Source organism: Coenobita brevimanus, chromosome 35 (assembly GCF_032717465.1).
Source record: "Coenobita brevimanus isolate Jiangsu-jjx chromosome 35, ASM3271746v2, whole genome shotgun sequence".
NCBI classification, from domain to species: domain Eukaryota; kingdom Metazoa; phylum Arthropoda; class Malacostraca; order Decapoda; family Coenobitidae; genus Coenobita; species Coenobita brevimanus.
In genome coordinates, this window is record NC_136988.1 from 6,909,473 (window position 1) to 6,930,420 (window position 20,948).

Consider the following 20,948-nt stretch of genomic DNA (forward strand, 5'->3'; position numbering starts at 1 on the left):
TGTGATGCCAAGGCAAGTGAGGTAAGCTTCAAGAATGGTAACCAAGTTAGGTTATACAATCCTCAACGAAAGAAGGGATAGTCACCGAAGCTGCAGAGCCCATGGGACGGGCCTTACACTGTGTTGGGCCGCCTGTCAAACGTAACGTATCAGATTCGTGGAGGCAGGAAGTCTCGCCCAAAAGTGGTACACGTGAACAGTCTGTGGCAGTATCATGGGCCAGGACAGTACAGCTGGGACGTCTCTGAGGAATCGTGCTCTCCTGCAGCCATCAGTGTTGAGAAGGACCAAGGAGCTGAAGTGCAAGAGGATGGTGACAGTTTCCTGAGGGAAGAAATGAATCAGGAAGGGGACCAAGACCTTCCAGGAGGATTGGACTGTGTGGAGGAGTAAGGATGTCGTCAGGAGCTGCATAGAAGACCTGATAAGTTTAAGGATTATTTTGTGTATAGTCAGATGTTTCATTAGGATTAATTATGATTGTATATACTGTGTAGTTTTGCCGAAACAACAAAGAACTAGGGAGGGGGTAGTGTTAAAGGCGGGATTTGCTAGTTAGGTGCTCAAGAAGCTTCTCGGCATTTCCCGTACGGTAGTTCCGGTAACAGTATGAGTCAGAGTTGCCAGTTTGCCCGCTGTTTGTGAACGTAATTATTTCGTAAGTTGTACAATAATTTTTGTGCTAATTTTCTTTATAATGTTTTATTTACTGGTATGTGTTTATTAAATAATTTACAGTAATTGAAACTAAGATTGTATGGAAAATAATTTACAGTGTTATGTAATGTAAGAAAACTTTTGCATGTTTTGTTTTTCTCCTACCTAGTAACTGTTAACTGTTGCCATGTCAAGTTTGTGCTAGAAGTTTCTCGAATAATGCAAGTTTTTATAAGGATGGGGAAGAGACTAGAGCAAGTTCAGTCAGATTCAGTTCAGTTCTGAGTGTAGTTCAGTGTCAGTGCAGTGTGTATAATTTCGGTACATGTGAAAATAGTGAAGTGTTGTCGAGCATTAAGTGCAATTGCGGTTAGTAAATTTTGTACAGCTCAAGTGCTTGTGAGAACAGTGAAATGAAGTTGAAAAGCATTAAGTGTAATTAGTTGGAAAATAAAGACTGTAAACTTAGGAAGCCAGTCTTAATTTACGACACCATAGCTGATCCTGTGTGCCGTGCACCTAAGGCTGACCATTGGAAGAACAACTCACTAGGCAACGTCCTTCCTATAGTGTACAACTGCTGTTGAAGCCTTTGGCAGTGTGGGAAGGGGACATAACAATCTATCTATCTATCCATCTATCTATCTATCTATCTATCTATCTATCTATCTATCTATATATATATATATATATATATCTATATATATATATATATATATATATATATATATATCATCAGCAGCAGCAGCAGCAGCATCCGGACCTCCTTTCCCACCCAAGGGCAAGGTAAGGAGTAGCAATGTCCAGACAATACAAACTTGCCCAATCCAAATAGGCCACACTTCCATTCACTCATCATTCAAGACCCCGGAATCCTGGCTCTACCGGATACACCAAAAACATTTACCACATTCTGCAGCTTCACACAAACGTATCCGACTGACGAAATCCGGATGCTGCCATGCTCACATGGGGTGCCAAAATCCGTGATCATGCACTTCTCCTCACAACATTCATCCAGCCAGCTGGATCTCTTGTCAGTTTCCTAGCCTCACCGACTTCCAAACTTTTCTTCCTCAAACACTCATCCACCGTATCTCTCCACCTTCTCCTTGGCAAACCTTGCCCCCTCCCTCCTTCAGATTCTCTCAGGTATACCTTTTTCACCACTCTATTGTTATCCATTCTTTGCACATGACCATACCATCTCAGGACACTCTCTTCGACTCTGATGTCCACCGACTTCCTCACTCCACACCTCTCATGAATCACATTATTTCGTGTCCTCTCCACCCTCTATACTCCACATACATTCCTCAGCAGTCCCATCTCCATGCTTTTACTCTTGACTTTTCATTTTCATGCCACACCATAGTCTCACATCCATATGTTACAGTTGGCACTAACACTTCCTGATGTTAGCCTCGTGCAGCTGCAACACTCAAGCCTCTGTTTCTTATCAAGGCCTTCATTGCACCAGCTACTTTTCTTCCTTGTGTCACTCTACTTTTAACTTCTTTTGCACATTTTCCTCTCTTTTCTATCACTGTACCCAAGTATTTGAACTCTCTCACCAATTCCAGTCTCTCTCCATTCGCTGTGACATCTCACTGGGAGTCACCTTCTCTCTCAGTAACCATCACTTTACTCTTTTCTACATTTACTCTAAAGACACGACGCTCACAGACATCAGCAAAACTCTGCACTAGCCTACCAAGTTCTTGTCCAGTACTTGCAAGCAGTACGGCATCATCAGCATACAACAGATTTGAGATATTCCATCTATCACCATTCATTACCAATCCCATCCCTCTCTCCATTACTCGTGTTTTTACTTCTCTCATCACCCCACCCATATATATATTGAACAACCATGGGGACATCACACAACCTTGTCGCATGCCCACACTGATCGTGAACCATTCACTTAGATGCCCATTAACCCTTACACATGCTTCGCTACCATCATGAAAACTCTTGACGGCATCTAGCAGCTTACCATCTACACCATACATGCGCGAAACTTTCCACAATCCCTCTCTGTTAACTTTGTCGTATGCTTTTTCCAGATCCATGAATGTCATAAACACCTTATGGTCCTTCTCACAAGCTTTCTCTGCTATCTGTCTCACTGCAAATACTTGATCCACACATCCTCTGCCACCCCTAAAGCCACCCTGTTTATCACTCACTAGGACTTCTGATATATCTCTTACTTTCTCTATAATAATTCTTCCATATACCTTCCCTACCACACTCAATAAACTTATGCCACGATAATTCTTGCACTCACTTCGCTCACCTTTATTTTTGTACAGGGGTACATTCACAGCCTTTTTCTACTCTGCAGGCACAGTTTCACTCATCCATGCCTTCTTACATATCTCCAACAAGCACATCATTCCACTCTCCACTACACTTAAGCAACTCTGCATACATCTCATCAGCCCCAGCTACTTTCCCATTTTTCAGCCATTTCACAGCGCTCATCACCTGTGTGAGTGTCACGTCTCCTGCTACTGCATTCCTTCTCTGGACACCCCCCAAACCAATCATGTTTACAGCTGCTCTGCTCTCTCTATTCCCATTCACCAGGCTTTCAAAATATTGTTTCCATCTGTCCTTACTTCATCTGCATGGGTTAATAACCTACCACCTGCATCCTTCACATTATCACATTTCTTTTCACTTTCACTTCTACATTTCCGCACCTCTTTCCAGAATAACTTCCTATTTTCAGAGTAGTTCGCATTCATTTTTTTTCCCAGATCATCATTTACCTCCTCCTTTTTCCTGTTCACTAGTCTCTTTACGTGCTTCTTGCTCTCGATATACTCAGTTCTTATTTCAACTGAACCCCTATCCTGTAACACTTTAGCCACTTCTTCCTCTTTTCCTGCACCGCTCTCTTAACTTCCTCATCCCAGCATGCCGTACACTTCATTTTTGTTGTTACTCTTGCCACACCACACACAGCTTTAGCATTCCTACCTAAGCAATCCCTATATGCATTCCACAGGCTGTCCAGATCCAATTCATTCCAGTTCACTGATTCTAACTTGCCCTCTACTTTGGTCCTGTAATCATCTGCCACTTCTTTGATCCTCAGCTTCTCAACTGACTGCTCTTCTGTCTCTTGATCCACCTCACTCCTCTCAGCTTGATCTTGCATACCACAATCATATGATCTGACAGACTTCCACATCGTTTTCTCACAGCCCTCGTATCATATATATATATATATATATATATATATATATATATATATATATATATATATATATATATATATATATATATATATATATATATATATATATATACGACATTTGACATTTCAGTACCTTGAGTTACGTTATGGATCCAGACCTCTACGACTGCTGGCTACATTTACCCTTGTGTTGAACTCAGTGATGTTGATGGGCGTGATAGTGTATGCACCCTCAGTGGCCATCACCACCCTCACCAGCATCTCCAGCACCTACTCTATCGTCGTCTTCGCCAGCATCTGCACCTTCTACACAACTCTGGTCAGCCTGCCTTTTCTCTCTGTACTAATTGATTATATTTAAATTCTTAATAATTAAAAGACAAGGGTAAGTCCAATATCAGTTTTATAAAATACTTGCTGAAGCACTTGTTAAAGACATAATGTAGCTGATTTCTATGTAGTTGACCTAACTGTATTATATAATTATGAAATCAGGCACACCAAATCTAGCAACCTCATATCCCATAAATGACCCTTACTAATTAGTAGGTTCTTGGGTCTTTTTCGTCTTATCTTTAACGATACCGTCATTTGGCTGGTTCATTAAGTGAACAAACAACTAGCAGCTCTGCTTGTGAGGAGCTCCCCAAGGTTGTCCATTAGAATATGTAGTTTAATTATTAACCCCTGCAGTCCCATTATATGTGCATTTTGTAGCATTCTTCTTACCTGAACATGATTTCCTTTGTCTTCTAAATAATGTCCACCAGTGATGGGTTTAACCTGCTTAGAGAGATAGGCCTCATTTGGGTCTTATCAGAGTCAAAAGCGATAGGCCTCTAATGAGCACGATTTTCAAAGGCGTACCAAAACCGCACCACGAGGAGTAGGTGGCTGAAATTTGTCTGGGAAATAGGGGCAGGTGGCAACTCTCAATACCACCCAGCACTGCCCCACAGTGCCCCATATACGCTCAGAATATGCGCGCACGGACACAGTGGAGCACGCACTTAAATTTTCCTCATTTTCCTCTCGTGACGCCGCCAACCACACATCAGGCGCTAGGGGATCTGCACACACACACACACACACACACACACACACACACACACACACACACACACACACACACACACACTTGCTCGGGATGCGAAAAAGTTTCACTGACAAAGCGGGTGGTCACTGTCCTCCTTGAGCAAGAGGATGGGTGTGTGCGTGTGTGAAGGTCAAGGCTTTGACCTTAGATCGGACTATATGAGCTCTCAGCTCTCTTCCGGGAGGGTAAAATGCCGATGATCACAAAACCATCACGTGATCCTGATCGACCCGGTGAATTACACACACACGAGAGAGAGAGAGAGAGAGAGAGAGAGAGAGAGAGAGAGAGAGAGAGATAAAGGACATTTTTCTGAGAAGATGAGAGCGAGAGAGAGAGAGAGAGAGAGAGAGAGAGAGAGAGAGAGAGAGAGGGTTGATGATACAGTAATCACATGATTTTGCCTAAGGCCATGGTAAATATAGGCTGTTTTTCCCGGACAATGCCCTTCCTTACCTCGCTCACCACGGGTGATGGGTGAGTTGCTCGTGCCACCAGCTGTTCATCTTCTGGCCATTTTATCTCACCACGACGTGACTTTATGTGGTCATATATATTGTCAGATGCGCGCAAACATGTCCAAGATGGTGATGACCATGTTTCATTCAATTCTGTAAGACTCGAAATTTCGGCCTAGTCGTCGCTTCCCAGCAGGTACCCACTGAACGATCATCGTTCTCCACGGGTTAATGAATGCTACATTGTTTATGCAAGGAAGATGGAACCAAAGGCTAGAAGCCAGCAAATTGTTTCTCCAAGAAAAAATATAAGAAAGATTACAGTAAGTCAAATTCAAGATCCGTTCATTTCGAGATGCCTTGACACACTGGATTTAAAAGACTGAAGGTCATAGGCAGTAGAGTATACAGACAAAGGAAGACAGTTCCAGTGTTGACGTGTTGCATATATGAAAGATTGGGAGTAATGGTTGATTCTTACATCAGACCACTGGACAGACAAGAGATGATAGTTTGCTGCTAGACAGGTGCTATACACCCATTGTAGCGGTGGAGGGATACACACAGACAGTTCAGGAGAAGAGTGACCATTGAAGAAGCGATGAAGCAGAGACAAAGATGCAACAGCGCGGCAAAGAGATAGAGGCTGAATGAGCCGGCATGAAGAGGAGTGTTTAAACAAAACCCCTTTGACTCCACCTTGCTGAGAAGAGCTGCATGTTGGGAGCCTGCCCACACATGAGAATTGTATTCTACACAGAGACAAATAAAACCCATGTATAAAGTCAACAACTGTGCAGGCGTAAAGAAGACAATGAATTGGCTTTCCGCAACCAATCTCTTGGATCCAGATTTTACACACACACACAAAAAAGTAATATGGTCTTTCCAAGATAAGTCCTGAGATATTGGAACCCCTCATACTGTATGATCAAAGATGATGCTGGATTGAGGTGAGTGTCTAAAAAAATTAGAGAATATACCTGTGAGAGATTCTGATGGGTTGAAAGCTGTAAGAAATGAGATTTTAATACATTGAAAACAACAAGATTACTCTTACCCAAATCAGAGATATGAGGCAAGTCAGATATTAACTGTGCTATAGTCTCATCCCTTGTCTGTTGAAGTAACTGCTGATATGGACACTGCGGGAAGGGAAGGGAATGATGAAGGGTGGGGGGGGGGAGTCATCACTGTATGAGAGAATAGGGTTAGATGTCCAGCTTAGGTCATTGATGAATAGAACAGAGAGAGTTGGTGATAAGAAAGAACCCTGAGAAACACCATTACTGACAGCCCTAGGCGAAGAATGGGGGCTGTCTACAACAGCAGCAACAGAGCAACCAAAAATGATGCTAGAGATGAAGACACAGATAGGAGGAGAGAATCTGTAAGGGAGCAGTTTGGAAATTAAAGACTTTGGAGTTAAAGACTTATGCCGGCCTCGATCGAAAACTTTTGATGACAAAGCTTTTGCCAAAATCCCGAAAAGAAGATGACCAGGAGTCTGAGAGGTAGGTGAGAAGATCTCCGTTGGAACATCCCTGGAGGAATCCATACTGACGAATGGAAAGGTTATAATAAGAAAGGTGTTTTTTTTTTTTTTTTTTTAGTATAGATTTAAAAGACTTTAGAGATATCAGATCTTGACGCAATTAGGCGAGATTTAGAAGGCTGGGAATGGTCACCCTTCTTTGGGACAGGCTGAATGAGGGCAAACTTTCAGCAAGAAGGAAAGGTACAAGTCGACAGACAAAGGCAAAAGAGTTAACCTAGGCAGGGTGTAAGCACAGACGCACAGTTCTTGAGGACAACAGGAGGGACCCCCATGAGTCCCATATGCCTTATTAGTATTGATGCCAGTGATCATAGAAAATACGTCAATTGAAGAAACTATAATGTCAGCCATGAGAAAGTCAGAAGAGGGAAGTGATGGAGGAACAGCACTGGAATCATCTAAAGTGGAATTGGAGGAGAATCTCTAAGCGAATAGTTCTGCTTTTTCAGTAGAAGAATAGCTACAGAGCTATCAGAATGGAAGAGAAGGGATGGATGATGAGATAAAGTTGTTAGAAAGATTTTTGGCAAGGTGCCAGAAGAAGCGGGTAGAACTCAAATTAGAGAGTTCAGAGCATTTAGTACATTTTTTTTTTTTTTTTTTTTTTTTTTTAGCAGAACGAAGAACAGACTTAGCACAGTTCCAGGCAGAAATATAAGAGATGGGATTCAGGGGTATGTTGGCTCTGGTACCTTTTGTAGGTCTTCTTGTTGTGGACAGCATTAGAACAAGCGTGATTAAACCTTTTTTTTTTCTTGCATTAGTCATAGGATATGAGAATGGAATGTATGCTTCCATGTCTGAGAGAATAACCTCCATAATGCGCAAGGCACATACAGATGGCTCTCGGCCATGGAAGGAACAATAGTTCCAGGGAAAATTAAGAAAGTACTGCTTGAGGACCTCTTATTCAGCAGCTCTATGTGCCACAACCGATGCTTCTTGGGAGGGCCCACAGGCCTCACTAGAGCGATAGGACAGGTTAAGGTGATAAGGTTGTGATCAGAGGAGCTCAATGGAGAGGAAAGATTAGCAGTGCAAGCAGAAAGATTAGTTGGAAGGAAGAGGTTAAGTATGTTGTAACTCTCTCCAAGGCAGTCAGGGATACGGGTAGGGTGCTGTACAAGCTGCTCTAGGTTATTAAGGATAGAAAAGATATAGGCTTGTTCACCAGTTGCATCAGTGAAAAGGGAAGAGAGTCAACTGTGGTGGTGAACATTGAAATTTCCTAGAATGGATTTTTCAGAGAAAGGAGAAATTGATTAGACGTGTTTCGTCTTAAAAGTAAGATAGTCGAGAAATTTTTAATAGTCATTGGAATTAAGAGATAAGTAAACAGCACAGGTATATTTGGTCAGAAAATGAGAGGAAAGCCGAAGCCAGAGAGAACGGAATTCAGAAGATTCAGGTTCAGGAACACGAGGGCAAGATATGTGGTTTAAGGAGTAACATCTAAGCTGAATATAAATCTGAGCTTTTAGTAAGTTTGGAATACAAAATATGTTATTAGATGCACGAGGTTAATAATATCACTACTTGCCACTAAATGTACGGTGGATAGAGTTTGATTTCATTAGATTTAATTCTGCCTAGTGTTTAACAAGGACAACAAATGTGCATTGCAATTTATCATAAACGAGACAACAAAAAATGGAAAACAGGAAGGCTTTAATTATGGCAGACAAGCTCTACATCAAACTTTCATCTAAATGGAGGGAAGGGGTATGTCAACAGGGTCACCAATTTTTACCACACAGTTTCCTCAGTATGCATAATAGTATCATAAACCAGTTAAAACTGTTGATGGATAACAATTACATTTCAAAAGCATATGAATAAACTGTATGATCACATGAATTATTAAATATTTGTGGGCAGGAGTCCCTGGGCATGTCCGAAAATCATTGTCTGTCTATCACTGTCGGTGAGTATATATTCAAATACACTTTGCTTTTGTCCTGCAATATTGATGGCCATGCATTCACATGGTTTTAAAATGAGACCTGCAGATTTACAGAAGTAAGTGTTGGAACGGGTAGTCAGCTTTCCTTATCAACACGACACGAATATTGGCGCCAGTCTCTGCACCACTCTCAACTTCCATCAGACATTGTACTGGTGTGGAAAGTGTGATCTCCTTGCTGGTAGAAGACTGGAGTTCACTGCTGCTGCTGCTGGTCGATTTGGTCTTGAATAACTGTAAAATAATATCGCCCTGTAGGTCAAAGTCATTAGAGTGGTGGCTGCACCGGAGGCTAAAGTATGGTCCAGAGAAAGGTGTGAAGAATCAGTTGGTGGGCATGTTTTAAGTTTTTCCTTCCATAAAATATTAGCATGGCCGTATATCTCACTTAACGTCGTGGCTGTTTGTGTTACATCTATCAAGGATGTGGTACACATTCAACACCACGTCCACCACAGCCTCACATGCAGACAGTAGTTTCTTAAGAACAACAGGAAAGGGAGTTGAGGTTGCAGATCCTTTGTCCTCTTTCTTGCACGGTGATACTCCTGCTTCTACATGACGAAACTGCTCAAACTCTATTAGTTCTTCACTATTTACTTCATTTATGTAACCTGAGGAGCACCTCAACCTCGGTGTCGTCCAATTTTTCCTTGCAAATCAAACCATTTCCTTTCTTATTCCTGGCACTGAGGGAAAGCCGTGGAATTAGTGTACGCACTCCAGCTGCACATTAGATCGCAGAGCATTCATTGTTTCCGGTGTTAACTTCTTATAAACATCACCATGTTGAAGGCTGCCTTTTTGGCCGTGTACTTTCGCAAGTACATGTACATTCAAACTGTTGGCTTTGCACCATCGGTTATCTCGATCAGTCATTACATGAGGTGTTCTGAAAGTACCAATTCTTTCTTGGTCATTTAGTTGCTGCAGAGACGTGGTTTTCGGAGGGAAAAAACGCCAGCTCCTTATTCAGTTCATGCACCTCATGGTGATGGATGGTGGGTGTCCTAGAGCACTGTCCAGCAGCAGCCGGAATTTATAGACTATATATTTTTCTGTTTTTATATATAATGCAAGAGAAGAATTTATTATGATGTACGAGTACGCAGTTCCGCATCGTAGCTAATATCACGCAGGACTAACGGTTGGACCTCCAAACAACACGGAACTGTCCCATCATAATACCTCCGGATACGCAGTGCTAACAGCTGGTAAACGATGAGAGGTTTTTACATCGTCGCCTTCAGTATTTTTCCCGCTGCTTGAGGGTGAAATGATCATTTATTACCTTGAATATGAGCACGGTCTTCTCTTTGTGTGTGTGTGTGTGTGTGTGTGTGTGTGTGTGTCTGTGTGTGTGTGTTTTATAAAAATTTCTTTTGAACTGTATCCATTTTCTTTGGTAGTATTATTTCAGTCTATTAAGTCTTCCTGCTGCCCCTGTATCTGCAATAACTGCCTCCCTCGTATTCCAGATACTGTGGAGACTGGCTCACTTTCAAAAATGGTTAAACAGTTTATGTCTGGCAGACACCTGGGTGGTGTTAGTCTCATCCATGCAATTTTTCTGTCAAGTGTACGGTTGAGCAAGTAGAAAGTGCGAGAAAATATTGGGGTATGTGGAGGCATCTGGCATTTCTTGGTAGTAAGTCCACGTATGTTTATGAACGGATCGCTCAGAACATAGAGCCTGTGTAAGGTGGACCGTGATTGGCTGAACTTTTGAGTGGTGTGAAGCAAATATTCTCATCATATTATATGTAAATCAAGGTTAATAACTAATAAGTGGCACGAAACAATATATAGATAATACTACAGTATTTAATGATCGAACATGGAGGATAATAGAGTAATAAGCGTCAGCAATCTGTAAAGCGTAACTGGCAACATAGCACGGAAGAGCAGCATGTCAGCTGGTAGTTTCGTTTATTCATAATATTCGAAGCAGTGGAAACGAAGTCTAGTGAATCAGATTAATAGATTCTGACCTCTAACGAAGAGGACCGGCAATGCTTCCTTTAACAAATGTGATATCGGTATTACATTTCATCACTTTCAAGGGTTATTATGCTCTATGACACATAATATCTGTTAATATGCATAAACAGTAAATTAATACTAAATTATTTCTTGTCTAACTACCTTTTATATTTCACCAAATATATTGAAATAAGACGAGAGAAGACTGTACTAAGCCAGTAAGACCTTGTAGCACAAGGGAGAAGGAAATAGAGAGGGACAGCAAGCACGAAGAAAAATGAAAAAAGACGAGCGACAGTTGCAGAGCTGAAAAGGATTGATTCGGGACCATAGGGGTGCCAAAACCCTGTAAGTATCTCCCAGGTCTCTGCAGATAATACCCCCTCACGGGGCTCATTCTCAGTATAAATGCATTACATTAGAAACGCAAGAATATAGTAAGATAATCAACAACATTTTTATATTATGAGACGGTTACCTTAAAATTCTTCCTAGCAGCTCCACTTAATTATTTTCACGTCCATGAGGTGCATAAAACGGTCAAATTTTACACGTTGCCCTCATCCGATTTTCGACTTTTCTTTAATATTTTCTAGTAGAATTGGTCTCTCTAAGAATCTTTTCTTCTATGACATTTCTCTTGCAAATTGATAATAAACGAGTTACACGCGATATACTTCCTTCAATCACCATCACAGATTGGTATTTTTTCGTACTTACACCCAACTCACTGACAACAAAAGTGGCTAACTCACCTTACACTTTACGCAGTTCTAAACATTTTTTCTTCTATGACACTTCCGTCTTAAATCAACCGTTGATGAGTTATGCAATTTATTACACTTATTTTCTATGGGAGAGAGATTTTCCCTGCCGTGGTCGGACAGTTGCGTGTGTTCGTTGGTGCGTGTCATGAGTGTGGGTGGATAAAGCGTATGCGTGGCACATGAATCAGCCAGTCACAAAGTAGAATTTCAAATACCCTACGCTAGGGTCCGCAAGATTTGAATGTCAGTTCGTCTCCAACCATGGACTGGGAAGCCTGCAAAATTTATTACTTCACTGGTATTTCGCTGTTCTACCTGCAAGAAGATAAAACCGTAGCCTTTGTGCGATCGCATGGTGTTTTACCTTCAACAGGAACAAAGTACCCAAATCAAGGCAAAAGTCTCATTTTACGTGAGGATCAGACTGTTGCACTGTCGCCAGTCACCAGTTGCCGTTACAGCTACAGACGACTCTTCAGATGCAGACGAGGAACTGTAAACTGCTAGGTAAATGCATTATTTCTTATTTACACCCGGTTAGGTTAGGTTAGATGAGGTTTGGTTAATGTCATGGGGGGTCTGGGGCGAAGCCCCCATCCAAAACTTACGGCCAGGGTTGGGGGGTCTGGGGGGCAGAAGCCCCCATCCGGCTTTGAACTCCCTAAGAAGCTTAAAATTATTTTCTTCCGAAGGATTTTAGTGTTCTTCGTTTGATTTTGATAACAGTTCCAGTAAGAAATCACTCGCTTTTGCGTTTTTCCCCCACCCAACACCCCGGTTTCTCACAGGTCCCCCAGTATTCTTGGGGGGAGGGGGAAGAACCGCAAAAAAATACATTTCACGTGATAACAGGCATCCAACCTGAGTGTTTTCTGTTGTTTTTAGTGTGATTTTTGTTGATTTGGACCGGTCCTTTCCACCGGAAGTCGCTAGTGGCGTTCAACAAAAACTAGCGACTTGCGTTAGAAATGAAGGTCAAAATCGATCGAATCACACCAAAAACAACAAGGAACACTCAGGTTGAATGAAAAAATCGGATGAGGGCAACGTGTAATGTCAAACAGGGATTAGGTAACCAATTATCCAGTTTTAGTTTGCAGCACCTAACCAGCACCGATCCCTCCCCAACAGTGTTTGGAGGAGATGGTAGGAAAGAGACAACAATGAAGACAGTGGATTGAAGAGGCTACCAAATGAATAACTAGCATCAGTCAACACTGGCAGCCGTGGGGTTGTTCTCTCATTTTAATTAATAATTATGTTGCTTGACGTTAGTCACTCCCCGAATATAGGTTAGGTTGCTAAGCCCCGCCCACAGTCTCGCCTATCGGGCAGTAACTGGCAGACTGTGCCCTCATCGGACACAGTCTGTCAGGCATAACTGTGATGTTGTGCAAACTGCTGGGTAGCTGGTCAGGCAGTAAAGTCGACCTCTAGTCGGAAGGTGGTTGGCAGCGATTGAGTGCGATATGACCATGCGCAACGCAGTTGAAAAGAAAAAGAAATAACTCAGTATAGCATATAAATTGGTGCAATTGTAAAAAAAAAAAAAAAAAAAAAAAAAATGAAGAGTGCAGAAAAACAATATGGTTAAAGAGGAAACTTTCTGAGGATGGCAGGGTCCTTGGCTCATGCCCGGCGCCATACCACCGGGAAATGTCTGATGAGATCCCTCAGTTACGGGCACTGGCTGTCCTAAGGTTTGCCCATCAAAGTTGCCACAAAGTGTTCGATGACGGGCTTTAAGTTCATATGATTCCTTTGCCTTTGTTTGTGTATCGCTTACCGGCATCACTACCGAATGCCAGGATGTTTACCGTATGCGATATAGCTGCGAGATGAGCATGGCGCTGATTCCAACACATATCTCACAACGGTTTTATCTCCTTTTATCTTTTCCAAGATAATTCATCGCAATCATTAAATAGGACATGTTTTCTAATGTGAAAATGAATACAGGGACGGCATAGTAATAAATTATGATGGTTTGTTTTTGCCTAACATATATTTGTCACAAATGTTGATAATGTTTCAACTCTACTTACCTATATATCATCACCGGTAGACATAGAAAAATATCATAATAATTTACAGTAAGTTTATTCTACTATATCTCATCATCGGTAGGCATAGAACAAATTTCCTGACAAAATATTCATTCCTCATAATATTATAAAATAATGTTCTCTCCAAAATAACGTGTGATCTATATATGACAAATAAATGATACTCCTGTTTTATTAAAAAAAAAAAACTGTCCAAACGAATATAATATCATGACAACATCGTTGGATGAAATTATTAACTCATAAGAAATCTGCCCCTTTAATTGCACTCAATATTTTGTCCAGAGACAATTACTGGTAATCACATCGTGAAGGCGGTCAGGTAGTGACGCCACATGATTGTGAATGATGTGAAACTTTCTCCTGAGGACCTCCCACTCCTTCATCATGTGACGCAACAGCCGCTGTGGTGTCCTTTCCTTGTTGGGACCCCAAACATTAACAATATTGGCCCAAACGTTCTCACTGGGATTTAGCTCAGAGCTGTTGCTAGGCCAAAGCAAAAGTTCTAGGTGGCGCTGATTCTCCAACCATGTTCGAACAACTCTCGCAGAGTGCACGAGACAATTATCGTGCATGAAAATGTTGTTCTCAGGAGACGGATGGGTGTATGCACTGACAGTAGGCAGCATCACCTCCTCTAGTACCTCCAGACGGTGCTCAGCCCTGAACCTTCCCTCTATCTCTGTGACCTCACCAACACCATGGAGACCAATCCACCCTCACACGTTACATGTTACGTGACCACTCCGTGCCTATGCGTAAATGTGCTCCCGAACATAACTATAAAACATTATGCCCTTGTCAGTTTTGATAATACACATCAATTACATGAATTTCTGTCTTTATACTGTAATATACATTCCATAAGATTTACTTGCTTATTTGATTACACATTACCTATTTTAAATAAAAATTCTCTCTCTTTCTCTCTCTCTCTCTCTCTTTCTCTCTCCCATGCCCACACCATGTAACAGTACACGGTCAGTATTTGTTTCCTTACCAGGATTACTGGGGGAGAGTCATCTTTTTCTGATGAGAATACCTTCTCAACCTACCATGGGTAACTTCATTGCTACAGGCTTAACAACACGAGGTGAGTCTCATTGAAACTGAAACAGTCCAATTTACCAAACGTTCATATCATAAATAATTCAAGGAAGTGGTCTTATCTCTTTCCGGTACTTAGAACAAGTTGTAGCTGAGTGAATATATCTGTATCTATCTATCTATCTGTCTATCTATAGATAGATAGATTGATTGATTGATAGATAGATATATAGATAAAGGCAGGTAGATAGAGATAGATATAGATATATTTTGTTTTATATATATAGATAGACAGACAGATAGATAGATAGATGAGAGAGAGAGAGAGAGAGATCCAGAGATATAAAGACTGAGATAAACACAGATAGATAAAGAGAGATAGAGATATCAATATAGAGATATAGTTTTATATATATATATATATATATATATATATATATATATATATATATATATATATATATATATATATATATATATAGTGATTGATAGAGATATAGAGACATATAGAGAATGAGATATCGATATAGAGACAGAGACAGAGATATCGGTATAGAGATAGAGATACCGATATAGAGATAAATTTCAGTATAGAATAGAAATATCGGTATAGAGATAGAAATATCAGTAAAGAGATAGAGATATCGGTATTGAGACAGAGATACAGATATAGAGATAGACAGAGATATAGATTTAGATATAAGCATAGAGAGAGAGAGAGAGAATTTTTATTTAAGACAGGTTATGTGTAATCAAATACGTACATCTTATGGAATGTATATTACAATATAAAGACAGAAATTGATGTAATTGATATGTATTATCAAAACTGACAAGGGCATAATGTTTTATAGTTATGTTCGGGAGCACATTTACGCATAGGCACGGAGTTGTCACGTAACATGTAACGTGTGAGGGTGGATTGGTCTCCATGGTGTTGGTGAGGTCACAGAGATAGAGGTAAGGTTCAGGGCTGAGCACCATCTGGAGGTATTAGAGGAGGTGATGCTGCCTACTGTCAGTGCATACACCCATCCGTATCCTGAGAACAACATTTTCATGCACGATAATTGTCTCGTGCACTCTGCGAGAGTTGTTCGAACATGGTTGGAGAATCAGCGCCACCTAGAACTTTTCCTTTGGCCTAGCAACAGCTCTGAGCTAAATCCCAGTGAGAACGTTTGGGCCAATATTGTTAATGTTTGGGAGTCCAACAAGGAAAGGACACCACAGCGGCTGTTGCGTCACATGATGAAGGAGTGGGAGGTCCTCAGGAGAAAGTCTCACATCATTCACAATCATGTGGCGTCACTACCTGACCGCCTTCACGATGTGATTACCAGTAATTGTCTCTGGACAAAGTATTGAGTGCAATTAAAGGGGCAGATTTCTTATGAGTTAATAATTTCATCCAATGATGTTGTCATGATATTATATTCGTTTGGACAGTTTTCTGAATAAAACAGGAGTATCATTTATTTGTCATACAAAGATCACACGTTATTTCGGAGAGAACATTATTTTATAATATTATGAGGAATGAATATTTTGTCAGGAAATAAACTTACTGTAAATTATGATATTTTTCTGCCTACCGGTGATGATACATAGGTAAGTAGAGTTGAAACATTATCAACATTTGTGACATATATATGTTAGGCAAAAACAAACTATCATAATTTATTACTATGCCGTCCCTGTATTCATTTTCACCACATTAGAAAACATGTCCTATTTAATGATTGCGATGAATTATCTTGGAAAAGATAAAAGGAGATAAAACCGTTGTGAGATATGTGTTGGAATCAGCGCCATGCTCATCTCGCAGCTATATCGCACACGGTAAACATCCTGGCATTCGGTAGTGATGCCGGTAAGCGATACACAAACAAAGGCAAAGGAATCATATGAACTTAAAGCCCGTCATCGAACACTTTGTGGCAACTTTGATGGGCAAACCTTAGGACAGCCAGTGCCCGTAACTGAGGGATCTCATCAGACATTTCCCGGTGGTATGGCGCCGGGCATGAGCCAAGGACCCTGCCATCCTCAAAAAGTTTCCTCTTTAACCATATTGTTTTTCTGCACTCTTCATTTTCTTTTCTTTTTCTTTTTTTTTTTTTTACAATTGCACCAATTTATATGCTATACTGAGTTCTTTCTTTTTCTTTTCAACTGCGTTGCGCATGGTCATATCGCACTCAATCGCTGCCAATCACCTACCGACTAGAGGTCGACTTTACTGCCTGACCAGCTACTCAGCAGTTTGGACAACATCACAGTTATGCCTGACAGACTGTGTCCGATGAGGGCACAGTCTGCCAGTTTCTGCCCGATAGGCGAGACTGTGGACGGGGCTTAGCAACTTAACCTATATTCGGGGACTGACTAACGTCAAGCAACATAATTATTTATTATAATGAGAGAACAACCCCACGGCTGCCAGTGTTGACTGATGCTAGTTATTCATTTGGTAGCCTCTTCAATCCACTGTCTTCATTGTTGTCTCCTTCCTACCATCTTCTCCAAACACTGCTGGGGAGGGATCGGTGCTGGTTAGGTGCTGCAAATTAAAACTGGATAATTGGTTACCTAGTCCCTGTTTGACATTACAAACGATGTTTTATGCACCTCATGGACGTGAAAATAATTAAGTGGAGCTGCTAGGAAGAATTTTAAGGTAACCGTCTCATAATATATAAAAGTTGTTGATTATCTTACTATATTCTTGCGTTTCTAATGTAATGCATTTATACTGAGAATGAGTCCCGTGAGGGGGTATTATCTGCAGAGACTTGGGAGATACAGGGTTTTGGCACCCCTATGGTCCCGAATCAATCCTTTTCAGCTCTTCAACTGTCGCTCGTCTTTTTTCATTTTTCCTCGTGCTTGCTGTCCCTCTCTATTTCCTTCTCCCTTGTGCTACAAGGTCTTACTGGCTTAGTACAGTCTTCTCTCTTCCTATTTCAATATATTTGGTGAAATATAAAACGTTGTTAGACAAGAAATAGTTTCGTATTAATTTACTGTCATATGCATATTAACAGATATCATGTGTCATAGAGCATAATAACCCTTGAAAGTGATGAAATGTAATACCAATATCACATTTGTTAAAGAAAGCATTGCCGGTTCTCTTCGTTAGAGGTCAGAATCTGTTAATCTGAGTCACTAGACTTCGTTTCCACTGCTTCGAATATTATGAATAAACGAAACTACCAGCTGACATGCTGCTCTTCCGTGCTATGTTGCCAGTTACGCTTTACAGATTGCTGACGCTTATTACTCTATTATCCTCCATGTTCGATCATTAAATACTGTAGTATTATCTATACATTGTTTCTTGCCACTTATTAATTAACCTTGATTTACATATAACATGATGAAAATATTTGCTTCACACCACTCAAAAGTTCAGCCAATCACGGTCCACCTTACACAGGCTCTAGGTTCTGAGCGATCCGTTCATAAAAATACGTGGACTTACTACCGGGAAATGCCAGATGCCTCCATATACCCCAATATTTTTTTTCGCACTTTCTACTTGGTCGACTGTACGTGCCTTCTAAAAGATGGCTTGAAATAAAGGCATGCGTTGCTAGGTCTATTCTTTTATTCAGACGTATAGCACCTATTCCATTCTTTCTACTGCACTGTCCCTGAACCGTGTCATCTACGTTGTTGATAGAAATATGGCAGATCCAGCCTTTTTTTTTTTTTTTTTTAAATCTCGGCGCTGTTTTTCACAGTGAAATGTATAGCCGATGGTGCCAGGCCATGTTTTGTTTCAGTTCCTGCACTGTATTTTTTCAACGTCTTTCTTCTTCATTCATATCTTTTTACTACATTAGAATATTGGACAAATACCTTCATTCATCCTTCTTCATCAGTTGATTTTATATTCTCTTTTAAAGGAGTTATGGAGATCATCTGCCAAACCTTATAATCATATTTAGTGAAATGTTGCAACACGAATCTGTACAGTTAACCAGCTTTTGCGAATAGGAGTGGAAACATTCACCTTTTTGAGTGCTAGAGATTTTCATGAGTTGACCACCTTACATTCCGTTGGGAATGTTGGCAGTCATTAATTATATACTGTGTCACCGCCAGTATGACTGTAACACAAGACCTCTCTGCAGTCGTTTAAGGAGATTGCAAGGCAGGAAACTTGGTAGACACAGTCAGTGATTGACTATGAGATTGCATGACAGTTTCACAGCGGACGACCATACGACTTCAAAACGCTATACAAAGGGAATACCCTGTGCTTGTTGAGGGCGATTTGATCTTTTTTTTTTTTCGCTCATGTGTTTGTGTGTATGGATAGCAAAAGTGGACTGCATAAAATTATTTGCATAAAAGCATCTATACTTATTTCAGATATGAACAGAGCGCAGGACTGCAGTGTAATCTGATTGTTCCGTATCTGGCAAGAACACCGATGAGTTTGATGCCCATGGGAGTACGTGTTTAGCCCTCTAACCTATAAAAATGGTTAAATATTATTAGTTCTAGGTGACTTACACTGACTTAGCACTTCAGAAATTTTGTCCCATGGTCACTGGGCAATTGTGTACAATTCAGGAAAGAATTATCGATTCACCTTTTAGCTGATGTTTATTGTGCTTTGATGATCCCATCACCTGGTTTCGATGGACATTTCCCACCTCCTCGTTATTTCGCGTACGAAAGTGAACTGAAAATTAAGTCTACAACTTTACAGCTGCAAAGGTTATGATCAATTCGCACTTAACTGAAACTCTTACACTTGACTTTGAAGAATTTGTTGAGTTCCCAAAACTGAAATACTAGGTTTCAAAACTCGTTGCTCACTGCATTCTTATTTATCATAATGAAGCGACTACCTAATGTCTGGAAGTGTTCATAACCGGCGCTGGAAGCATTATAACATGGTACAATATATTTTGTGAGACAATATTTATTACTCTGATTTTAGTTTTTTTTTTTTTATTGAGAGGTGGATCGAGTAATATATTTTTTATTCATGTGAAGACATTGATGCTAATAAACAAACCACAACTGACATTAGTGTCATCAGCCCATACCAACTTTATGTAACATTTTCAGTATCACAAAAGCAATATTCACCTTATATGGTTATTAGGTTCACTGTAATGGAAACGTAGCATGGCTTTCTTGATTTGATTATACTTCGTTAGGGTAGGTTTGTGTAGTGTTAATAATAATTTCGCGTAGATACACTGATAATTACCAAATTCCTTACGATTTTATTTGGACTGGGACAAATTATTCAGTCTTTATAATACCCTTTCACTTTCAGAGCCTTCTCTTAAGATGAACAAAATCATCTTGTAGCAGCTAGGACGTTATTTTTGTGGCCTCAGGCTCAACCGAATATGAACCGGGTGGACTGTAGGCTAAAGCTAGCCTGCTCATGCAGTCCACCATCGTCGTTTCGGGTCCAGGAAGGTAGTTGAGGGACGTACACTCAAAGACAAAAGTCATGTCCCGGTTTTGGTCGAAGATTAAAAGTAACACATGAACATTATGAGAGCTCTACCACAGCTACATATTCGTGGTTGGCAAGCCTGACTATTTTCAGGTTTCATATCTGCTGCTGGTGAGATGTCAGTATAAAAGAACCCAGGAAATTCCGAAGCCTTAATATCCACTTTCGAGAATTGCTGTGTCCGAGAGACGACGTGTGTACCATATTCGGTCAGGCGACGACTGCCTGGCCGTTACATCTTACAGCTTACCATAAAACGACAGGCAGACCTAGTATATATCTTGGTATTGTGTGGGCAAACAACATGCGCCCAGCTACTGGGAAGCTAAGAGAGGACAAAATATACCTTTATTTAGGAGGGAAGAATCCCGAACAGATAGTGCAAACATTCGGTGTCAGCAGAGATGCAGAAAGGTGTCTTAGGCACTTTCGGGAGGAAAGTACAACGGACAGCGGGTCGTCGTTCAAGGTGCACTTGTGTTACCTCACCAATACAGGACCAGGAAATAATCACAACGATGGAAGGTTGCACCTATAAACAGTGCTTACTTCGTAAGAGGTGACTTTTAACCTAGAAAAAAAACACACACGAATAGTTGAGTATAGACTACGGTTTCCTGGATTATGTGTTCAAACTCCAGCCTG

General features: G+C 40.7%; 1 protein-coding gene across 1 annotated transcript in view; it reads left to right on the forward strand.

Moving 5' to 3' along the window:
* Positions 1–4,070: 4,070 nt before the first annotated feature.
* Positions 4,071–20,948, forward strand: part of LOC145396233 (sodium-coupled monocarboxylate transporter 2-like) — a 30,625-nt gene continuing 13,747 nt past the window's right edge. Inside the window, exon 1 of the mRNA XM_080269666.1 lies at positions 4,071–4,187. Within this exon, the coding sequence (XP_080125792.1) occupies positions 4,071–4,187 (117 nt within the window). The remainder of the gene's footprint in view (positions 4,188–20,948) is intronic.